This window comes from Gymnoscopelus microlampas, assembly GCF_963454915.1.
Source record: "Gymnoscopelus microlampas genome assembly, chromosome: 4".
Lineage (NCBI taxonomy): Eukaryota > Metazoa > Chordata > Actinopteri > Myctophiformes > Myctophidae > Gymnoscopelus > Gymnoscopelus microlampas.
Window position 1 is genome coordinate 21,819,307 of NC_139941.1, and position 25,501 is coordinate 21,844,807.

The 25,501-nt window shown below is 42.5% G+C and overlaps 1 protein-coding gene across 2 annotated transcripts in view; it reads right to left on the minus strand.

Moving 5' to 3' along the window:
- Positions 1-25,501, minus strand: part of slc23a2 (solute carrier family 23 member 2) — a 57,927-nt gene that overhangs the window by 28,064 nt on the left and 4,362 nt on the right. The window contains exons 2-3 of one of the 2 annotated variants that reach the window (XM_084055007.1): positions 3,314-3,362; positions 2,048-2,265 (exon numbers count right to left, since the gene is read on the minus strand). In XM_084055007.1, the coding sequence (XP_083911133.1) occupies positions 2,048-2,265; positions 3,314-3,362 (267 nt within the window). The remainder of the gene's footprint in view (positions 1-2,047; positions 2,266-3,313; positions 3,363-25,501) is intronic. The other variant, XM_084055008.1, reaches the window with a different exon arrangement.

Sequence of the window (25,501 nt, forward strand, 5' to 3'; positions counted from 1 at the left end):
TTGAACACTAGAGGTCCGGGCGGCCTACGGCCGCCCGAAACCCCTAGCCGCGCACGGGGCGCGTGTATATATGGGATGAACATTTGGGGAAAAAAAAAAAAAAAAAAAGAAGTTGTAATGTAAAAGTAAAAAAATTGAGAAAAAAATTGGGAAGAAATAATATTTTTTATGTTTCAGGGGGTCCGCGGACCCCCTGGTGGTCCGCGGCAAAGTCGTCGGATGAAAATCTCCAAACGGTAAAAAAAAAAAAAAAAAAAAAAATCATGCAGGTTCTTGCTTGTTTCTGGCGTGGCATCCCAACCTGGCATCCCAATGCCGGCGATGTGTACTTCCGGGTTGCATAATGATGACATCACTGTCGAATCCTTTGCTGTCATGAACCTAGCCTGGTGTGTTGACCAGTAATGATGACATCACTGGCTAATCCTTTGGTGTCATGAACCTAACCTGGTGTGTGGAGCAGAGCAGAGCAACGTGCTCTTGTTGTTTTGGGGATTTTCAATGGCGGGCCGTCGTGTTGTGTTGGCCTCGGTGGTACGCACGGTAAGCGGTAGGAAGCTGCTTCCACTTCCGTTGTGTCCGACATTTGGTGAGTAGAATTAATTATGTTGCGAGGTGGGAACGGTGTAGTGAGGCATGCCAGGTGCCCTACGCGAAACGTAAATTCAGGCCGCCCGCCGTGGCGACAGTGTTGGCGACATGTGGTGTGACGGTGTTGTGTTTAGTCGATAACAGAGCTGTGGGGTGTGGACACCGAGGGCACGGAAGTTGCTCGCCATTTATATAGTTAGATAGTAGGTACAGTATAACTGTCAGTTTATCTGGAATACCAAATCTATCAAGATGGATCTTCCGAATGTCGTTTATTTCACTGATCTTTCCTTGCATGTTCATATTAATTGCTGCGTTTGCTGTAATTTTAAGCTTGATACTGTTGATAGCTTGTAGATCTGTTCTTTTAGGCAGGCAACAAGTTGCATCACGACACAGAGATAGCTTGGAGATCTTTCTATTTGAGACCTGAGACTGTCTTACCACGAAATGAAGTTGCAGGACCTTTCTTTCCCATTTGGAGAATGATAAGCCTGAATCTATGATCAACGTTGCTTGCTTCATTGTTGACATGCCTGGTGTGTGTTGTTATAATAATAATGCGGACATTATCAGGTAAGAATTTGAAAAAAACGTTTAATCGTTTATCGTGTAATTGATCATATCCATTTGTAGCATACTGGATATGAAGCACTCCGGATGAACTCTGCCATCAAGCCAGCGGTGCCGAAGATTAGGTGATCACAGACAGAACCATAGACGGACGGACGGACGGACAGACAGGGTGCAAAACATTGTCTCGGACATGCCTTTCGCCCTGGCGGAGACAAAAATAGCTGCAGAACAGTTAAGGCTGTATTGTTGTTTTCTATTGTACTGATCTAAGAAAAAGAAACACAGATTGTCTGACCAGCAGGCCTTAGGGATAGTGTCACCACTCCACTAAAAGACAACCACTGTATTATGTGATACTTCTGCGCCGACTCAACAGACTGGGACAAAATATTTCAGGCGTGTGTGACTGTAGTTTGACTTATGAATGGCTGGTGGATGTTTTGTTGTTGCGGCTTTTGTCGTTTGACCTACATCAGGCACTGGGGCTACTGCCAAAAGGACACGGGACACACGTAGTGTAGGAAATGGAAACAGGAGCAGTGACATTAACCATCTGGGCATGGATGAGACAGCGGTCCTCCACATGCACACAACACAGGCTAGCATTAATGGCAGGACTGTGTGTGACGCACAGAATAAATGACTGTGTGTGTGTGTGTGTGTGTGTGTGCGAGAGAGGTGAGAGAGAGAGAGAGAGAGAGAGAGAAAGAGAGAGAGAAGTGGACTGCAATTACAGAGCTCTAACACCGGTCTTTATCATCATACCGTTCATAATGAAAGATTTTAAACTGTTTGTGTACTCCTGGAATGTGAGGACATTTAGCTGGTCCTCACATTTCTATAGGAATCGGAAACCATTCACACACTCGCACATGCATACCGGAATAGGGTAGAAATCCGCGCTGTGTTTGCTCTCCTCTTCATATTTGCCTCCTTCTCCGCCTCCATCCATCGACTTAGAGGTGGTGTTCTTCCCCACGCCCATTCCTTTCTCTTCCTCGTCGGCGGCGGCACCCTCCGGCCCTCCCCTGCCTCGCTCTGGTGTGAATGTGGAAGCGCTGTCCGTCAGCCTGCTTACATCATCCAGGGCTGATACATCTGCAACGGGGAAGGGGAGAAACACAAGGGACAGAAAGAGAGGGAGGGACACATGAGTTGAACATCTGGATGCAAAAAAACAGAGAAAAACTCTGAAAGGTTCAGAATTTCTAACTTCAACTGAGGTGGAGCGGACCGCCTTGGACTCCAGGTTTACACTAGAAGCTGGAGACAGTTCCTACTGCCCTCTGGGCTGGTCTCAGGTCTGTGTTAGTCCGCACGGGACCGCCTCCCACGGTGGACTACTAGAGGTAGCTGTTTGGTGTTAATACTCGACCGAGGATATTGGGAAAGCAACCTTTTTCAACTTATGACAATTAGTTTGTACTGCGGGTGGCCATGCAGATGGGACCATTGGTAAGAGACAAGAGAAAGTGGCAGAGATGAGGAAAACAGGAGGAGGTGGCACAAAGGAATGAGAGGAATGAGAGAAGGGGGAAAAGATGGGAGATGGGAGCGGAGAGACACAGGACGGAAGCCTGGAAGGTGAGTTTAATTGTCCGCAAAGGGTGTTTGTGGTATTTCTGGTGTTGCGTCAAGTCGTGTTTAGGTACAACAAGCAAGGCCTTGGAGTTGTGTTCACAAACTTCCTTCTGACACCATGCATTTGGTTATAAATTGACACCGACGACTCACACCTTCCTTGAAAAATGCCCAATGAAAAATGTCAACTCGCTATGGCCTTGAGGCTAAAATGAATGCTGCTACCTTTGTATTTAGGTAATAAATATATAAGAGATGTGCACAAAAAAGGCCAGCCAGAAATTACTAGCATGTATAATTAGCAATATTATTAGCATTAGTGCAGCTCGAAAGGGGGTCTAACCTGTCACCTTCCGACCTTCCCATGTTCGCCTGACACCTTCCTTACCTCCATCATCTCCTCTCTGCACTGCACTTGTAAAAGGGCCTATCACATTCACTCCTTCCTTCACCTAACACCCCACCTCACCTAATGACAGAGCCCCACCCCCCTCCTCTCCCCTGCCGACCCGGGCGGTCACCCTGCATCCGGCGGTGTTAGGTAGATGTTGGATAGGTGTAATACCTAGTTGACACATCCCATCGCTCCTGGCGAGCTGGGCAGCGGGGAGCATCTGTGAGGGAGTGGGGATGGGGCGAGACAGAGGAGTAGGAGGAAGGACAGAAGAAAGGAGAGAGAGAGAGAGAGAGAGAGAGAGAGAGAGAGAGAGAGAGAGAGAGAGAGAGAGAGAGAGAGAGAGAGAGAGAGAGAGCAGAAGAGAGAGGCAGAGGGGAAGGAACAGGTGGGTGGGGTGTTCAGGAGGAAGGAGGAGACCGTGAGACAGGAGTTAATTTGACAGTCAACAATAAATCATGAGCATTAAATTATGAGTTGGACTGGTCTATTGTCCAAGTGAGTGTAACAGCTTTACCCAGATTCCAATGCAAACCCGATGCACTTTGTCCCAACAGTCTCCTATCTCAAATAACACACCCATCATCAATTTAAAACAAATCACGTCACCTCCTGAATGTGTGTTGACACAAATATGAAGTGACGGGCTTGTGACCTGTCTTGGAAATTATCTTCCCATCCCTTCAGACATTATACTCAGTGTCAGGTTATAATGCATTTCTCTGTATACTTGCGTAAGTGAGTGAGTGAGTATGTGTGTGTGTGTGTGTGTGTGTGTGTGTTCGTGTTCGTGTTCGTGTGTGTGTGTGTGTGTGTGTGTGTGTGTGTGTGTGTGTGTGTGTGTGTGTGTGTGTGTGTGTGTGTGGAGCCTGCATGATCATGCAAGCGATTCTGGGTAAAGTCACTGCGGGATGAAAAAAAGGGAAAAATAAAGCGCTATTGCTCACCTATTTAACATAAAAGCACATGGAGAGTCTTTGCATGTGAGTAAGAAAAAGCAATCATGAGTGTGAAAAAACAAGAAAGAGAACGAAGAAAAGTAGAAGAAAAGAGATTTGAGGTTGAGGTTGTGGCACAGACCGCACACGCATGCAGGTGCCATTCTAAACACATCCCAGATTCACTGGGGTGGTGTACAGGTCGCTCTGGTTTCTAGATCAAATACTGCAGTAACCTGATCTAAGGATCTCATCCAGTCATACAATGCTGGGTGTTAAGACGAGGCTCACCCTACACCATATGTTGCACGTGCGTATTCACGTGCACTTGTGTAACTGTAATATCAGTGTGTGTGTGTGTGTGTGTGTGTGTGTGTGTGTGTGTGTGTCCACACCAGATGTTGGTCAGAAAGAATTGCTGTAAGGAGTGCACATAATTCAGGGGTTTCCTTTTAGCACCTGAATGCATGAGGATGTGGCAAACATTTTTGATTTTCAATTAATTGTACAGCCTTGCAATAGTAACTAATCTGGACCACCAGCGGCTCTCAGTCTCTCCTTCCACTCATTTATGTTTGAAGTTGTACACAGCATGTTTAAACCTGTGGTTGGAAAGGGATTGCACTACTGGAAGGGAGGGGTTGCCACATTGGTGTGAACCTAACCCAGGGGGGTTCAGCACGGTGCCCACCGGACAGTTTTGTCAAAGGACGCTCTGCTTCTAAATTCCGTCGATTTTCGCCGTTTTTTTTTTCTCACGCTGTTAGATAAAGCCCCCAAGGCTGGTGCCCTGTGCTGCTGCGCTGATTTTATCCGCCAGATTGGGACGTTCACGGCATATTTTGCACCATTACGGTGCGTTCATCATCGGTGACGAGTGCCTCTAACAGCCGCTGCTGGCTGCGTGCACGCAGCGACGCAATGCGAGGCGATGCGAGGCGACGCGAGTCATATTTGATATCTCTACCCCTGTGCCTAATGGCTGTACATGGGGCCGACGGGTGCTTTAGAGTGATTGTGTGAGTGTGGCTTCAGGAAGTAAATTCCTAGCCTCGATCTCCAGGCTTTTATTTTTTAGTTTTGCTAAAAAATAAAAGCTTGGAAATTCCTGTCCCAGCTGTTGGTGCGCAAAAGCGCCTCGCGTCGCCTGATGTGGTGCGCATTTTTTATTTTGGGTGCGCATGCGCACCTGCGCACCAGTTATGTGCACCCCTGGTCATAGTGCTACAGTATGAGCTCTAAGATCTGCTATTTTTGAAAAATCATGAAAATGTGTGGAAATCTTGAAATATATATATTTTTAAAGCGAACATTTGTAACTCAAATATTTGCTTCTTGGGATTCTACAAATGTCTTCTAAATCCTAACAGTTTTCTGAAAACACTTAAGTTGCTTAACCTTTTTCATGTCAAGGACCCCAAAAATGATGTATTTGACCGCAAACCCACATCTCAAAATATTTTGTTCCAAGATTTGAGTCAAAAGTTTTCCCTTTAAAAAAATACATATATATTCAAATATTTGCACTTAATGTTCAAGATTTTTCAAAAATAGCAGATCTACAAGTTATGTATATTTAATATTGAGGACGGTATTGTTATCTGTGGCGGCAGTGGCTCAGGAGTTAGAGTGGCCTATTGGGGAACGGAGGGTTCCCGGTTCGATACCCGGCTCCACCCTGGGTTAGTGTCGGAGTGTCTTTGAGCAAGGCCCTGAACCTCTAATTGCTCCCAATGAGCAGGTTGGTGCCTTGCATGGTTTCCTCTGCCATCTGTGTGCGTGTATGGATGAATGTAAAGCGCTTTGGATAAAGGCGCAATATTAAATGCACCATTTATCATTTAGAAATGCAGCATAAATTACCATCTGACTTTTTTCTATTGCACTACTTTGTTTTATTATGCATTATTGCTTTGTTTTTATGTACTGCCCTTTGGGACATGTTTTGTGATATTGGGCTATAATAAAATCTTACTTGACTTGACTTTTACACCTGTGAACTTGTGTGATGTGACAATAAAGCTGAAGTCGAAGTTGAAGACAGGTTCTCTGTTATCTATAACAAAATAAAGAAACCTTGTTCATGTCATAAGGCCGGTCTAACTGCACTATATGTATAAGAACAAAAACAATAAAAATGCATCTGCACTAACCCTAACTCAGTATTTGATTGTATCCATCCATCCATCTATTCTACATGGCAACTGCAGATTTAAGTGAGTTAAATTTAAAACATTTTTTAATGCCAGTAAGAATGAAATACAATGCATACACATGTCAAACAACTTGTATACAGGGCTAAGTAACACCAGGTTTGGTGGTTAGTATTTCCTTGAGGAGGTTGGGCAGAGAGACTATAGTAGGCTAAAGCTCATGCAAGGTCCCGTTTACATTGTGTACTTCCTGCGAGATGCAGAGGTGAATATGGAGATAACATAACCAACCGGTAAGACTATGACACAAGCCAAACAGGGAGTGGGACAAACAACTTATTCTATTTGAGGTAAAAGAGAGACAGACAAAGACTTGAGAACAATTTAGTCTAGACGGGTAATTAAAAAACAAGAATGACCTAAGTCATAATAAAGCCGCATGGGGCAGGCTTTTTTGGCCCCAATCTTTTCATAGACCTGATTACTTGTTTTTTGGATTGCTTGTTTCTCTCGCCAAACCTGGCAACATTAGCCTTAGCGTCGCAGATTAACGCTCGAATGTTTTTTAAGTGGTGGCAACATGTTGTGACACCACACGGGTCTTCCCAACAATAGCTGACATTGAAGTCAGTGTGAACATGGGCAAATAATAACTTAATAGCCAAACTAGGTCTAATGAAGCACGCTAGCATTTAGGCTAACCCTCCTGGCTGAAGCCGTCAACCTTTCTCTCTCTCTGCTGTGTAACTCCGTGCGTTGCCTTGTTGTGATGTGTGTTCGTCCATGCTGGCCCCTAATATGGTCTGCTTCCGGGTGGTTCAACCTAACTAACAATGAGGATCGTTCTGATTGGATCCCTTCCCAACTAGTCCCTCAAAAAGAGTAATTCTGATTGGATCTCTTCTCCATTCGTCCCGCCCTAACATTTTCGTCTCGTCTAATTCGTTGACTAACGTGTCCATTACATTTTCGTCTCCCCATTGGCTTAAAAGGGGGGCTTAAAGAAGGGGAAGTGTGATGGACAGCCAGGACAGCCAATGACACTCAGGTGTCGACACTTTTCACTCGGGTGTCGACTAGGACTAGTGCTGTTTACAGAGCCGCTCGCTAGCGCATGCGGCTAAAAAGTAATGGGTTTAAGTAAAGCAATTCCAAAGGCAGAAGACATGAACAGGAGAGGCAAACTGGACTATGCTGTAACACTGAAAGATTTAGTCAGGGGTCATCACCATGGCAGCTTGTGATGGACATTTTCATTAATATTTCATTTTTGCCACAGACAGGCACAATAATAATTTTACCAAAAACACATTGACCTAGCCCTAAATGTATACTAATGGATCTCCAAAAAAGATATAAAGGCCTACATGATGAGTGATTAATGAAGGGCATGCCAGAATTTTAATTGAATGCAGTGTCACAATAGTTTAATGCGAAGGCACCTGTCATGATTTATGACCATTATCTGCTTGAACCAGTACACGTACATGTGGTGAAGCCAGAGGCCTGTTTTAAGATTCAGAAATTATGAAAGCACAGATAGTGTAATGACTAATCAATGTATTAGTATTTCATATATTATTATTTTTGAACAGATACAATACAGTATATGAATTATAGGGCAAGACATTAAGTTGATTTCAGAGGCGAGCATTTAATATGAAAGCACCTAACTTTGATCAGAGGTGAGCTAACTTTTAGGTTGGAGAAGGACCCAGGCTGTGGATGGATGGTTTCCATGGATTATGATTGTTGAGTGTTATTATAGTTGCTATTGTCATTAGACACTTTGAAACACTGTCAACTAACCACAACCAGCTTTACTTGTCCAGTTCTGCCCTCCTTTGCCTTGGTAGCAGATAGCTCCTTCTGAACAGATGACATGCCTTCTGTTTTTACTCTTTTCCTGCACCATTTTTCACTGTGGTCCCTCACATGCCGTTGACTTTAATCATTTCATTGTCTGACCACACCACATACACTTCGTTGTCTTACAAAAAAGAAAGAAGAAAAGTTTTTCTCCAACAAAGGTGCCATGTGCAATACTACAAATCTCCTGCACATATTAACGAGCACGTTACTTAACGAGTCACTAAGGTTATTCAAACACATTTTAATATGTTTTTACATTATAATGACAAAAATATATAGGCTATATTTTATAAAGAATGTGCCACGGACATAGGCATGTCTTGCCACGGACACGTTTGTCCGTGTAAGGACATGTTGGTGACCTCTGTATTTAAAATATATATATTGCTAATCAACAAACAATATACTATATAGCCTACCTTTAAAAACTCCAGCTCCTGGGTCATTTGGAGTTAAAGTTATCACACTAAACACACTCCTACACATGAAGCCAGGTAATCAGTTGATCCATCCAGACAATTCAATTGCTCAACAAAAGCACAACTAAATTGCAATAATAATGTTGCACAAGCAATTCAAATGAATTGATTTACAAACAAAAGATGAATTGCCAGAGAGAAGGCGATATTGCAGAACGTTGGAAACATTGCACACATATCTGTACTTAATAGTTGTCATGTCCTAGCGGTCTTTATCTTCACTTTTTTACTTTTTTACAACAGTCATATGACATCAGACGTGCCTCTTGCCTTAAATGGCACAATAGCTATTGCTCAAATAACAGAAACCTCACTTCACGTGTCATTCCAAAGGCAAAATACCACTGCAAACCAAGCTGTACTGCCTTATAAAACCTTTGGTCTTTATGCAATCTGCAGGAGTTATCGTCTAACTCTCAGTACTAGATCCACATCATGAAAATATTTTACGTAGCTATTCATTTAACTTGTTAAATTCTTGTCCCTACTTCAAACATGGTGTACCTAGCTGACCTGATGGTGCATTAACCACATTCTGTAATGCAACATGTCTGGTTTAACTGAACTGAAAGACCTCAGTGCTTCCCTGTCTCTGCCACTCAGTTTCCTGTATGTCTACTGTCCTACGTAACTAATGCAAAAATATAAGTAAAAAAAAACACTGAAACATTTACTCCCAACTCAAAACTGGCATAAAAACAGCAGCAAAATGAGTTTTTTTTATTATTAAAAAGCATATTAGGCCAAATAAATACTTGTACTCTTACACTGGGGAAAACATCTGTCCTTTTTCCGCTGTTACTTTAGGCCTGCACGATTATGACAAAAAAGATAATGCCAATTATTTAGCAAATAATAATCTAATATTCATCAATAATCATTATTATTACTTGATAATTGATTAGAAGGATTTTTGGTGGAAAATTATTCTATATTATGCATTTGTTATTCATTGTGGTTGTCGCTCATCTTCGGCAAATAGTGCGTAATGCATTCTGTGATTTCATTGAGCCTCTATGAGCCTGCTGGACCAGCTCAGTGGCCTGGTTAGAGTGTCCACCATGAGATTGGGAGGTCGGGGTTTGATCCCCCGGCCGGGTCGTACCAAAGACTATACAAAAGGGAGACAATGCTTCCCTGCTTGGCACTCAGCATCAAGGGTTAGATTGGGGGTAGGTCCCTGCCTACATTCCTCTGTTTAAATGAGCATTAGGGTAAATGACAAGTAATTGTCTGTAAAAGGAAAAGGGTTAAGCTCTAAAATGCTTTTAATTCATGTTTCCACTTGCTACAGAGGCTGGGGTTGTGGGTTCGAATCCACCGTGGTGCATCCGGCTTTGTCGGGCGTCTAATATACAAACACAATTGCCCCGTGTACGTGGAAAGGAAGGGTGGTATTGGTCACTGCACATATTCCTACGGGCTGGGGCAGAGAGTGTTGGGCGGGGGGAATAATTAAATGTTGTTCAGAGACTCTACTCTTTAGGATTTAGGATCGACCTCAGGTCTAAATGGGTTAATAAAAGGTGGCTGGTCTGGAGCCAACTCCTCCTGCTTTCTTTAATACTGTAAAGTCCCTCGCCATGCTAGGCTACACTGTGAGAAAGCTCAGTAAAAGATTTAGATCAGGAGAACAAAGAGGTACAGCCCAGCTAATGTAACTCCATCATTTTCTCACTGTAATACAGACACCCACACAGCATGCAGGTCACAGCATGCCACCAGAAGCCTATGAATGGGCGCTGAAGGTTAGTAACATAAAACACCGTTTTGCTGTTGTTCTCGGAAAATATAGGCCTATATGGTGCCGTGTGTGTGTGTGTGTGTGTGTGTGTGTGTGTGTGTGTGCTCACGCACGTATGCTAGAGGGTGCTCTGGCGATACCACCACCACCCACTGACTTAGGCATTTTTCCCATCAGGCCTGCAGGCAGGCTAAAGGCCAGGCCAGTGTATGTATTGTTGCTTCAAGCTGATGATATTTGCCACCTTGAGCGAAGAAAGTCCCCCTCATCTGACTGCTCTCAGTGGGATGGCTCCTTTCCAATGGATTTACAGTGGAATGACTTAATGTAGTCGTTTCAGTTTCAAAATGAAAAGCCAAGGCTCATTTGAAATACTTAAATAGGGGAAAACAGCTAAAATATATTTTTCCACAAATCTGTTATTTTCAGTATACAGCACAGTCAACGAGGTATACATTTGGCCATTAGGCTACACAAGAAGGGGGTCAGTGGAGAAAAGATTATTTGATTACAATATTAAAATACTGGATGCACTAAAAATACTATACAAGCTAGCCGGTCTATTAAATTACTTAAACTTACCCTATCTCTTTCTTGTGGCTGGGAAGGGCTGTTTCACCCATATTACCCATGTCAAAACATTGAACAGCTTGCATCCATCCAGCTTGCATTGGAACTTGCTCCTTGGATAGCCATATTTTATAATTTGACAAGGAAAGCCACAAGTTGTTCATTAAAACACACTTGTCTTGTATTCTTCATAAGTTGCTACTCTTGTTCGCTAGTGATTGCCACTGAACTAAGACAGTGTGGAGAGAAGTTGGCAGGAGATTTCCCAAATGAGTTGTGCAGGTTTCATACAAATTTAAACTATATAATCATGCCAAACAGATTATACAAAAGTAAATGAATTTAATGAAATTAGCCTACATTGATGTAGGCTTGGGATTTTATAACTCACCAGAAATGTCAGTATTGTGTACAGGACATTGCTATTTTGTTGTTACAATGAGGAACTGGGATGTGGCGTGTTACAATTGTGAGTATCTTGGTTTGTATCCTCATGGAAATTCTGTTGGTATACTATAAACTGCTGAGTTTGCTCTATTTATGTACAACATAAAGTTTGCGTGCATGCTGCATAGTATCTTTATGTAACTTTAGCATCTTAGTTTAAGGTGCCGATTAAATAAACCGCCTGGGCCTTTTGATTCATTAACTTATTAATCAGCAACTGAGCTACAGTACTACTGAACATAGTTACATAATCCTTACATCATGTTTTGTCTATGCCTCTATTCTATTGTTGTAAATACCAGTGAAACAAGTTTAACAACTCTGAAAACATAGCCCTACGGAGACAATGAATATTTAAAGCTGCTGATTCATGTGCAACACACCTACAGTACATACTGTGCACTAAATCCATTGATTGACATCCATTGACCTTAGGGTACAAATTATACAGTGGTTGCTCAGATATCATTGTATGTAGAGATGCTGCGATCGAGATTTCAATCTCGTCTAGCAAGACTTCCGGTGGGGCGCATTCAAGACAATCACATTGCATAGTGTTACGTCACTATGAACGTCAGATCTCACCAATTTTTATTTCTTTTAAAGCTATCAAAATATGCGATCTAGCGCAAGGCCTATTGGCGTGCGTTTTTAGCTGTGGCGGACCCGGGATGGAGTTATGACATTTTTCTACTGTACCATTCATCCTAGGATATCATAACATCATAGAAAAGGTAAGAAAACCATGTTCCAAAATTACCCTTTAATACCGATCCGGTACCGATCAATACCGATCCGATACGGCACATATTTAAGTCTCTATGCTGTCTATCTCATGATATGAACTGCAACCCACTTCATATCACTGTGTGCTATTTATTTATTTATGTATGTAATTTAATAATAATATTTTATAATTCCCTTACTTGTCTTTGTACCATGGATTGCGTAACGTTGCCACGTATAGGGGCTCTGATTCCACATTAGTGAAACGTTTGCGGACTGCATCCAGAAGGGTGGCTTTCATTGTTTTGATCCCGTGGTCATCTTCGCTCTCCTTACTGAGAAAGTGTATCAGGACATGGTCAGAGGGGATGTGGTGGCGGAGGCAGCACTGACATTAGTTGTTAGAAAGGGGGCAAGAACCTTCGATGTCTTCTCTAACAGCCCCAACTGGTTTCCTGTTACAGTGGCTGGCAGATGAGTAGGCATGCAGTGCCCTCTTCTGATAAAAGAGGCTGTCAATCTTGCACTTGGTACTACTCCACCTTGTTTGGACATCCTGTTGCAGACGTTTGGGTTTGATTTGCAACTCTTCTTGAAGGTCTTCAAGGCGTGAATAAGCCAGGGGGGAATGCTTAAAGTGGCCCACTATTTTTCTCCCGTTGCCTATTGCATCACCTACAGCTCGCTGTGACAAAAGCCCTTCATGCAATCATGCATTAGCTGTAGAGTGTGAGCAAAGCATCCTAGGCTTCCCACACCTAGCTGATCCATAGCCTTTTACATACTGTATTGGCGGCATTGTCTCTTAAAATGACATGGACCTTCTTCTTGTCGATCTTCCAGTCAAGCAGCATTTGCTTTATGGCGCCCATGATGGCATCAGCTGTGTGTAAACCTCTGAACTCGCGTGCATGTAACACCACTCTCCTCAGGGTGAAGTCAGGGTCCACCCAGTGCGAAGTCAGACTCAGTAAGGACATCGGACTTACGTCTGAACTCCAGATGTCGGTCGTGAAACTAATTGCATCTGCACTCTCCACATATGCAGGAAACCTCGCACATCTTTATGAATCTGCGGGATGGCTGTAGCAGTGATGTAACTGTGGCTGGGCTTATCATAGCGAGGCTCTAGGTGCTCTATGAAGCGTTTAAACCCGACATTATTCACCACCGACAGTCGCTGGTCATCTAGCACTATAAACTGGGCCTCCGTTATTGCTTTTGCCTTCTTGCTCTCCTCTTGGGAGTTTTTCACGCTTTGCAAGTGTCTCTGGCAACGTTAGTTGTTGGAGGGAGCCGGCATGTGGTTGCTTTTTCTTTTCTGTAGAGACATGCTATTTTCAAAGGCGTATAAAAGCGAACAGGAGGTTGCGATGACATTTTCTTTTCTTTAGCGGATGCACAGTGAAACCCTCTGTGATTAGCAACCATCAGGGGATCGATCATACTGGAGATAAATATTTTGTGACTACTTCAAAAAAAAAGGTAAGAAAATCGCTGGCAGTGGGCAAACGCAGCCAGAAATAAGTCTGGCAGTAAAAGAGTTAAACATAGTATATAATATGATATAATATTTTTTTGAATACAGAATCTAATGTTTTATGGTCATGATTTACAAGGAGCCTAGATGGCTTGGTTCCAGGCTTAAAATAATTTATACAAATATTTTCGGAAATCTCTATGGGGGAAAATGAATGGGTTTTCTATCTGTGGCATCACAAAATGGCCGCCACTGCTATGCCTATGATGGTTGGAAAGAATGGAGACATTCACACACTGACCAAGTTACACAAAATAAATGCCCTCGCCTCACACTCAAATGATTATCTTCAAAAGTACCATTTTCATGCTATGATGTGCAATTGTCATAAATACACATAGGCTAATAGCCTACACATGCTGTATACTACATATCTAAAGAAATAACAGCCTAAGAAGAGACAAAAAAAATATTTTCAAGATGAATTGCGACCACTCTGATTCACTAGCTTAAGTTTGCATTTGTTCATTAGCGTTCTGTCTGGTAAGCAGAGAGACAGGAGATGGGAAAAAATATGTTGCAGGTGAGTATGGCTCCAAGTTGGCCCTCACTCTTCAGTCCCCCAACACAAATGACACTGCAGCACCACACTGCAACATCCAACATCCCTATAAACCAATAGAAGCCAATAAACAAATAGAACAACCCTGTATCACATGTGCTTGTGTGCACAGTGCACTGCAAACACCCTGCAAAATCCATAGAATGCTCATCAGTTATCCGACTCATAATAACCAGGTCAGATGTGACCAGGGTAAAACCTCTTTTTGTACAGCGCAAGTGGGTAGGACAAAGATGGCGCATGCACGCACGCACGCACGCACCCCATTGGTCCTTCTGATAGGAATAGGCTGTGCATCTGTACGTTAAAGGTACTCCTTTCATTCATTACACACAGCCTCACAGGCCTCACAGGCTTGTACTACAGATCCACAGCGTGTGTGGCAAAAATGTCCAATAATGTGGTGCTTTTTCATGCAACAAGTTTGGGGTTGGCCATCATGAAAAGAGGAAGGTAGTGCTTCTGTCACAAACATGGATAACAGCATCTCTCTTCCCTTCTGGTGAATGCATAGGGGCTTTTGTTGATCAAAAACAGCGGTGTCCCACTGTCCGTCTTTGGGTGCCCCACACCACCAAACTGTAATCTGCTCCCTGCAACACAACTGAACTAACTACTTGAGGCCCTTTCACATAAAGTTCTCTCCACACCAACCAAAATAGGGTAGTGACAAACAGCCAAGAAGGGCTTTAGTTTTCAAGATACCCCTACCGGAGGTAGGACCACCAAACACAACACTGTTTTTCCTCATCTCCAAGGTCTCCCATACATGAAATGGATTCTTGTATAAAATGTATGTACAGTATATTGTTACACAACCCCAAACAAAAAAAAGTAAACATGAAGCCTGGCCATATGATTTTTGGGAATTTTCCACCTGTACAAAGTCATTTCTGATACAGACATAGAGTCAGACGTTCACCAAGGCTAATAATACAAACATAATGATTTTTTAATCATCCTTTCCTTTTCAATATATCGCCATTTAGGGCAATGATATAACATTATGTAGCGATTTGATAGCATATACATAGCAGCCACCAGCCAGTCAATGAGTTTTGGTGATGAGTCGGTCGGAGCGGAGCCTCGGGGGGGGGGGTCAACATGAGATAGACAGTATAGAGACTATTATGTGCCTTATTGGATCGGAATTAATCGGAATCGGATTGGTTTTGATGCTACCTGATCGGAATCGGAAAAACCTTGATCGCAGCACCTCTAGTTATTATAAGTCAGATAACTGATGAGCATTCTATGGATTTTGCAGGGGCGTGTGCACAGTGCACACGCCCTATACCCAGGGGGCAAAGGGTACCCCCCTGCATTTGCCCTGCCATAAAAGGTTGGCCACCAGAAATAATATCTATGACCCAGTGGGATCACAACCTATATGGACAACCCGGTCAATTTTTTGCTGGAAATCCAATATGGCCGCCTCAATATTGGCCCCTATCAGAAAATAGCTTTGGCGATAACTTTTGAACCAGATGGGCTAGAAATGCAAACCTGGTGTCTATTTCATGGTTTCAGAGCATGAGAAACTCAATAGAATACTTATTTTTATGATTAGGTGTGTCTGGACCTTTAATTTGCAAGATGGACGCCAAGATGGACGCCACCCGAAAATGCGTTTTACTATGACTTTTACAGTGACAGCTAACTGTTATGGCAAAAAGTCTGCTTTTTAAGCAATATGAACACATTTGGTCAGTTTGAGCTTTCATTTCTATGTTGTCAATATGGCTGTAATCATAAATAATGTATGGTATTACATTTTTGCTCAGATTCTATCTATAGTTGTGGGGATGATTGCAGTGAAAAATCTGAGAAAAAAGCCCACAATGTATCTTATGTATCATTTTAATAAACTAACTACAATACAAACAGACACATGCACACTCCAAGACTTGCCAAAAACTTCAACTTTAGGGCTATACAAATTAACATAGTGGTATGCATTCAAGTAACATAACAAAATATAGACTACTTAGTGACAAACAGAGTAAAAGCGGATTTGAGGTTAAAAGGTTTTGACCTCTATGGTGCTGTCTTGCCTGCTTCTAAAGCCAATGATACTATGGTACAATGCTATTCACTGTCACTGTTGTCACGTGTTGCACTGATCCTGCTGCATCGTGTCTCCAGTCCCTGGCAACGGCATCCTAAGTAGCATGGAATTTCCTTCTTTGCACAGGAACAGTTTTTCTGGCAGCCTTTGATACAGCTGCATGATATTGCCTTGTTCATTGACACAGGCCAGGCTGGCTCGGTAGATGCAAGGGGGACTGCATTGCAATCCAGGCGAGGCGTCCAGAGATGGCAGTCCTAGGAGAGCAGCTGCTGCTTTTTCAGGAATCATTGAATGGGCAACCAACTGCAGTCCTCTGGGCAACCTTCCTGGAGATGTCAGATATTCTCCAAAGGTTTATCTACTACGATCGGTAAGGTGACTGGACAGGACATCTCTGTGAATCAGCAAGAATGCTACCCTACCTCACTGCAGCAGGCCATTACAAGTACGGGCAGCAATCTTTACCTCTGTATTTGGCTGAGATGAAGAAACTACCAGAAACAGCTTCAGAGGTACATGAAGCACTGATGGCAGGTGTATTTGTTGGCAGACGAGCAGATGGCAGCCACAACAGTGTTGCTCTTGACATGCTACTGGAGCAGACCTATAATGCTGATGCCAAGGAAGCAAGCGATCTGGATGGCATTACACTTAGCCCTGCTGCCCGGACAAAATGGGTCTACACAAAACCACTCACTGCAGCTGTCTCTGCAGAGCTCAAGTCTATGCTCCACCTCCACTCCTCCAACCCACACCATGAGTCTGGTCAGAGTCGTGTAACCCGGGATTAGAGCCATATGAAATCCGTTTTATTTTTTTCCCAATTCCGTTTTATTTTTTCCCAAATTCTGTTTTTTCCATTTTAATATTTCTGAATTCTGTATTTTGCTTTTTATGCTCATTTTTACCATTAAAAAAGTGTCTGGTAAGTGGAAATGAATAAATGTTCAAGATATAACAGTCCATACATGGCCCTTGTTGTGTTATACGCAATAATGTTCCCAAAATAATTCGGTCTAATTCGGTCTGAGCATGCGCAAAATGGCGTCGCCCATGTATTATTGTTTCTATCGTCTTTCTAAGACTATTTCTACGTGGATTTTACTGTTTATAAAGTAGGATGTGGCCATGCAAAATGGTGGTGTCCCGTGGATTTGTAAAAAATCGCGGTAAAAAAAAAAAAATTACCGCGTTTTTTTTTTTTTTTCCAAATTCTGCCATATTCCGTGTTTTATTCCAATTCCATTTTTATTGGTCATTTCCGCGATTCCGTCCGCGATTCCGTTAACACGGATTTCATATGGCTCTACCCGGGATGCAGAGATGGTAGTCAAGGTCATGGCAGCAGTGGAGACTAACCCATTTACAGTGAGCACATCATCCATGATCAACATATCTACAGGACAGTGTGCTGATTCCACAGTCAAGGACGACTTGATGAGTGTGAAAGAACTGGGTCTGAAGGCACTGTGTGAATCACTGTCCAGTGATCAGAAGAAGACAAGCATAATGAAGCTTAACACTTTCCACACTCAAAACACAAAATCCAAAAAATCGAAGGGGAAAACCTCAGCACCTGGCAAGAGTAATGAAATTACTGCCCTCTTGCGCATGACCCAAATCATAGCCAGTGGTGGAGAACTCAGCCTTGTTGCCTTTATAGGCAACCACGAGTGCAGTGACTTCCGCCCCTTCCCTCTTCCAGGAAGATGGCAGGATGAGAACAGGTTCCAAGGCAAGCCTTGTGAAGGTCCTGAAAGAGGAGACCAAAGTTGCATGCATCCCTGACCTGCCTACAGAAAACAGAAAAACAGCAGTAGTCATTGATGCCATGTATGCCATACGCCATTGGTCGTTCCTGAAAGGTGAAGCATTTGGAACAATCGCTGAACGATACCAACGTCTGCTGTTGAATGATGTGCCTGCTGGCACAGAGATCATTCACTTCTGTTGTGACCGGTACAGTGGACCTAGTCTTAAGACAGCTGAGCAAGAACACAGATATGCTCGACCAAAACCTTCCAAAGAATATGAAGTCAGTATTCATTACACAGCTCCAGATCCTCGGGAGTGTTTTGCTGTGTCAGCTAACAAGGCAAACCTATTGAGTTTCCTCTGTGACGAATGGTGTGAAAATGAGAAACTTAAGTCGGCCCTTGGTCCAACACATCTTCAACACATCTTTACCTGGGGGGGGGTTTTAAAGAAGAGACAATGAGTGTGGTGATCAAGGAGGCGTCTATTGAAGATGTCCCTGCACTAGAATCCACACAACAGGAGGCTGATACAAGAATAATACTCCACACCCTGTACAGTGTCCAGAATGACAAAGTTGACAGAGTTGTCATCCATGCCAATGACACAGACATCATCATCATGTGCCTTTACTATAAAGCAACCCATCTCAGATGCCTTCCAGAGCTGTGTGTGAGAACAGAGCAAAATTCATACCTTCCTATCCATCAAATGGTATCAGCACTGGGGCTCGCACGGTGTCGTGCCCTGCCCTTTATCCATAGTTTAAGTGGCAGAGATACCACCAGCTATCCCTTCTTCACTGGGAAGAAGGCATGGTTCAAGGCCAGCATGTGTCTGGATCTCCCTGCACTTGAGGAGTTTGGTGAAAACTCTTCTGATTCCCTCTCAGATGACGTCATCAATCAGGCACAAGACCTCACAATTGCTGTATATACATCCAAAGCGGACCACCCGGAGGATTTTGACCTGAGTAAGCTTAGAGTGTACAAGTTCCTCAATAATGGATCAACCCTCTTAAAGCTGCTGCCCCCGACAGAGCCTGCCTTTGACCTGCACCTGAGAAGATCTGCTTTAGCAACCATAATAGATAAATGTGCACACATCGCCAAGCTGGATATTCCCTCTTTCGCAGAGTATGGATGGTCTCTCAGTGCTAGCAATGCAGTCCCCCTTGCATCTACCGAGCCAGCCTGGCCTGTGTCAATGAACAAGGCAATATCATGCAGCTGTATCAAAGGCTGCCAGAAAAACTGTTCCTGTGCAAAGAAGGAAATTCCATGCTACTTAGGATGCCGTTGCCAGGGACTGGAGACACGATGCAGCAGGATCAGTGCAACACGTGACAACAGTGACAGTGAATAGCATTGTACCATAGTATCATTGGCTTTAGAAGCAGGCAAGACAGCACCATAGAGGTCAAAATGAACCTTTTGTAGGCAACCTCAAATCCGCTTTTACTCTGTTTGTCACTAAGTAGTCAATATTTTGTTATGTTACTTGAATGCATACCACTATGTTAATTTGTATAGCCCTAAAGTTGAAGTTTTTGGCAAGTCTTGGAGTGTGCATGTGTCTGTTTATATTGTAGTTAGTTTATTAAAATGATACATAAGATACATTGTGGGCTTTTTTTCAGATTTTTCACTGCAATCATCCCCACAACTATAGATAGAATCTGAGCAAAAATGTAATACCATACATTATTTGTGACTGCAGCCATATTGATAACATAGAAATGAAAGCTCAAACTGACCAAATGTGTTCATATTGCTTAAAAAGCAGACTTTTTGTCATAACAGTTAGCTGTCAATGTAAAAGTCATAGTAAAACTCATTTTCGGGTGGTGGCCATCTTGGAAATATGCAAAGTAAAGGTCCAGACACACCTAATCATAAAGATAAGTATTCCATTGAGTTTCTCATGCTCTGAAACCATGAAATAGACACCAAGTTTGCATTTCTAGCCCATCTGGTTCAAAAGTTATCGCCAAAGCTATTTTCTGATAGGGGCCAATATTGAGGCGGCCATATTGGATTTCCAGAAAAAAATTGACCGGGTTGTCCATATAGATTGTGATCCTAGAGGGTCATAGATATTATTTCTGGTGGCCAACCTTTTATGGCAGGGCAAATGCAGCACCCTAAAAAAAGGTGGGTTTTGCCCCCTGGGTACTAGGACTAATTGTGTAAAGGTAGCTACTCATGGAGTTATGTCACTAAATGTACAAGGTGTCCCAAACGAAACAAAGCTATGAGTATGCAAGCAATCTACTTACACAATTGGTAGTGGCACTTCCCAACAAACCCTCATATGTGTTGCTATGGCAATCCATGGCAGAGTCACTACAAAGTAAAGGAGAGCATTCTACATAGATATTCAGATTTTACATTTCCGCCTATTGTAGGTAGGTGTTCAAATGACTATCTCCTATTGCAATTAAGATATTTACATTTTGTAAATTATGAGAAGTATGTCCTAGCTTCAATCATGCCAAGTGTTAACCCTTTCAGAGCTTTCATTGTGAATCTACATGAGTTTATAAGCCCCAACCCCCATACGGCCAGGCTTCATTTTTAGCTTTTTTTAGTTTGGGGTCGTATAACATTATACATCAATTTCACCACTTTTGCTGATTTTTACACAAGAATCCATTTCATGTATGGGAGACCTTGGAGATGAGGAAAAACAATATTGTGTTTGGTCCTACCTCCGGCAGGAGTACCCCTAAGTTATGGGGCCATTGTCACTAGCATTAGATTATTTATTTTTAAATAATTTAACCAACAAATAACCTTTTTGTGTTCACATTAGGGGATGTGAAAGAGGACTCAGCTATTTCTGATCAACCAGCTCTGTTGACACCCATGACCATAACTTTTTACACTATACTGTAGGACCTAGAAATCAGAGATCAGACCAATTTATGCTCTAGAAATAGGAGGCAATGAACGATATGATCATTTTCATACCTCAATGTGATGCCTCTCTCCATGTAAAGCCACCCAAGCAATTTAGCCGCCAACTAACATGCTACTTATTTATCAGTATACCGATGTTCCCTTTTCAGGCAAAAAAACATCTGTGTGCCTCCTGTTAACAATTAAAAGCTCTTTGATGGTCATTCCTATTTGTGACAGAACGCCTGAGTAAAAAGACAAATGTGATGTCGAGGTGTTATTGATGGTGCAATGCATGTTTCCATTATACCCGTTTGGGTGATATCAAATTCCAAATAAATAAATGTTTAATTTATGTTTAATTTCACAAGGCATATTTTAAAAGTTAATCGGGCCTTGAAACAAACTTAGATAACCTCCTGAGGTGGTCTGAGTTCATTTGGTGTGTTCATGTGCACAATAATGTTGAGTCATCGGTCTAAGTTCACAGAGTTTAACCTCAACCACTGCCACACAAGTCAATTGACAGTCATGTACACTATATACCTGAAATTCAAGCTTTTGGCGAAACAAAATCTCCTCACCAAAAATAGCCAATCTACAAGCTCAAAACATGTTGCGTTGTGAGCTTGTTGCAGATATTGTGAGGTTGAGCTGCTATTTTCGGCAAATGTTCCCCCCACAATAGGGATGCTAGGTTTCAAGAGGTTAAGACGAAATGTGAGAGAGAAGAGGACACAGAATCATCATTATAGTTTAGCAAATCAGTGCTAAACTCCTGGTCATGTAACACTCGTATAGTGGATGATCTTGCCTGCTCTCCCTCTGAAAATGATATGCCGAATGTCCTACTTTCTCTTTTTTTCACCAATTCACATTGGTGAAAAAAAAACACTAAAAAGGCTAAAGACATGGTATCTTAAACTAATTTGCTGGAAACAAATTCTAAAATCAAATCATTTACCGCTCACCCACCCACGCACGCATACTGTACATGAAACACTGAGTGAACCAGCAGCCCAGTGTAATCTTAGTCACATGCCTCCTAAGGCAAACAGGGCCATGAATCCATGTTTGTGACCCAGTACACTTTCCTTCTGCCCTGGCACTGCCAGGCCCAAGAGCCCTCTGTGAGGTCATCATCACTAGACATTGATAACCTCTATTCCAGAGTCCAGAAGCCTTTCAACAGGATACATTTAGTTTGTGCCCTTACACCTCAAGATGTTAAGGTAGAAACATTAAACATTCAGAAACATAATGCAGATGAAATCTTGTTTGCACGGTCAGCATTTCCAATTTTGGTTACTTTAAAGGTTTAGGGTTAGTAAACAACTGGCTAATGCTACTTGCATAAAGCAATTATACTTCTAATCCAGTGGTTCTCAAACTTTTCAGGCCGTGACCCCCCCAAAATAATTATATTTGAACTGGGGACCCCCCACCCTGACAAGCACTTGGAATTGCAGGAGTTGAGGCAATACATTTAGTTTGACTCTGTTCCACAGATAAATATTGTGAAAATAGCAGATCTTCAAAATGGTAAATGGTGCATTTATATAGCGCTTTTATCCAAAGCGCTTTACATAGATTGTGCATTACATTCACCCATTCACACACACATTCATACACCTATGGCGGAGGAAATCATGCAAGGCACCAACCTGCTCATCGGGAGCAATTGGGGTTCAGCGTCTTGCTCAAGGACACTTCGACACCAACTCTGGGCTCACAACGCTTCGTTGTGTGCTTGTAGATTGGCTATTTTCAGATTGGCTTTGGCTTTGTTCAAAAGTTTGCCTCTTTCTTATATTACTTGTCAATTTGGCCAATGTTTGATTAGTTTTTTTATAGTATGGTTTGTTGATTATTTCTGATGCAGTAATGGTCTTTTTTCATTTCTTTTTTTTGGTATTAACATTTTAAATTGTCACTTCACTGTCATCTGGGGACCCCCCAATATAAAATCATGTGGGGACCCCCCTGGGGGTTCCGACCACATGTTGAGAAACACTGTTCTAAGTAATAATACACTAGCAATGTCTATTTGTCCACATGGCACATTATGCAGTATTTTTTTTAAAGATCATCATCATTGTAGACATACCCAAAAACATTATCTCTGGTGGAGATAATATGTCACTTTATGCCAGAGAAATGCAAATGACATTTCTACTGAATGCCAGTTCACCAAGTGCACTTGAGCAAACCAAACCCAGTCCACCATCAGACTGTCCCAACCACGATTTAGGGTAAAATGGTATCCATATACACAATGGTTATGTGTCCATTTGACAAATTTGGAAATGTGTGTTTAGGTATACTCTGCCACACAGGCAAGGGCACAGAGACACAGCGCATGTAAGCACCGCACATGCACACCTCTAGCCTCATCACCAGGGACCAATAAATCTAAATGACTGTTATCACTGTTAGATAGTGGAGATAGTCAGTGTTACAGTAGCATATGAAAACGCCTCCTTAAACACCCCCCCTCTTTTCTTTTCTCTTCTCTTTCTGAAAATAACAAAAATGATGGAGTTTGCACAAAAATGAGTTTCACCCACTTCTTTACACCTGTAAACCTGTGAAGTGACAATTAAGTTGTTCTGATTCTGATTCAGGCACACTTCCAACACAGACTGGGCAGCCAGTGGGGCAAACCGAGGACTTTCTGACAGCCTCTTTAGTCATTCAGCTATCTTCTGAGGATGAAAAGAAAGAAAAAGACAGCTGTTCTGCGGCTACGGCTAGGAGCCTGAGTAGTGGAAAACTCTACTCTGCTCGAAGTTGCAGGGTCCAACATTAATGGATGCCCGAATGCCCGGGGTAGGTAAAAAAAAACCTGCAGGCAAGTCAAACCTGTCTACACCTGCCCGGCCAGGCAAGTGCCAAGTGAGTGTCATATTTTGTTTTCATCTGTCTGCTTGAGTAGCGGCTCTAGACAACATCCAAAAGTGGCAGTTAAAACCTGATCACACTTCTGTGAGTTCATCATGGTGATTACTAGGTTGGTCTCTCCATGCTGCATATTCATCATGAGTGTGCAAGTATGTTGATGAAACACACATATAATCTTTTTCAAAGCGACTGACACAATCCCATGGCATGTCGAGAAATTAGTCATGTCATTTAAATCAAATCTCTGGTGAACACAAAGACAAACATATTGATTCTCTAATAAAGTTTTTGAATTCAGTTGAATTGCCTCATGCCTTCCCTTCGTTACATTCTGGTCAGGTTGTGCTAGGATAGCGTGCACACGCAAATAACCCACGGATCTACAAACTCTACAAAAAAAGAGTCGATGTGATCCGTTGTTTGCTTGTAGATCTGCAAGGTCTCAGATGATGTCATTTTGCAGGCAATGAATTTGGGATATATTGTGAGAGAAATCTACGTGCTGCACTGCTGGCAACAGAACCCCCTCGGCAGGGCAATTAGAAATTTAAATGGGGCAAGTAGATTGGAGAAGTATTTGCCTGCAGGGCAAAGAAATCTTAACATCAGACCATCCTGACATTCTAGCGCTTTGCTAGCTTCCTCTTTCTGCCATGTCCAGATAGTGTAGCCACTGTTCCTTTAACTTTTAACATGTGAATTAGGCTTCCAACTGCAAGGCTTAGTTTCTGAGGAAGTCCTGGAAGATTCTGCAGTGGCCGTCACAGTCTTCTGACTTAAACCCATAGAACATTTCTAGTGGGATTTGGAAAAGGCAGTTGCAAAACACAAACCCAAGAATGTGACTATATTTACATATTATGATTATATGACTATAGTCAGTGAACTCATCTATTTATCTATCCATCTATCTATATGGCCCTAGTGATTAACCCCTCCTAACAATGATACCGGCTACACCAGGCACACAGATACACGAGTCCTGCAGGCTTTAAAATAGGACTGGATCTAAAAGTGAGTGAGTGCGTATATGCGCGTGCGTGCAAACATTTTCTGGTGTAGATCGGCCGTAACCCTTCTATGATGTGCTAGAGTCGAGGAGCACATTCAGCAACAGACTCATCATCCCAGTGCACAAAACAGAGGGTCTTGGACAGTCCTTTGTGCTTGAAGCATTAGGCTCCACAACCAAGCCTGACCCCATTATGTTCTGTTCTGTTCTGTTCTTGGATTAGTGACTGCACTCCTGCTTGACTCTGGCACATTCACACACGGACTACCGGGATGTAGGCCTAGAACTATACAGAACCATGACAGATGCCTGTTAAGGATTGCTCATTGCTGTAAATGTTTCATTGTTGATAGACAGTCGGTCTGTACTTACTCTACTTACTCATTACATTGACTGTTGATAGACTGTACTTATTATCCAGATACCCCACAGATACCCCACTGTTGGAAACCGAATGACACAGTACACTGTATGGGTCTCATATCCACTGTCGGTAGTCTGTACAGTGTCCATTCGTAGGTGATATGAATTTTCATGCATATATTCATTGGTGATAGATTGTACATTATACTTATCTTTATTGATAGAGTGTATCGGTAGTTTTGTACCGCAGCTACGCTACCTGGAGCCAGTGTGAGATAACTCAACTACTGTTAGAGGTTGAAATGTCCTTTGATATTGTGTACATT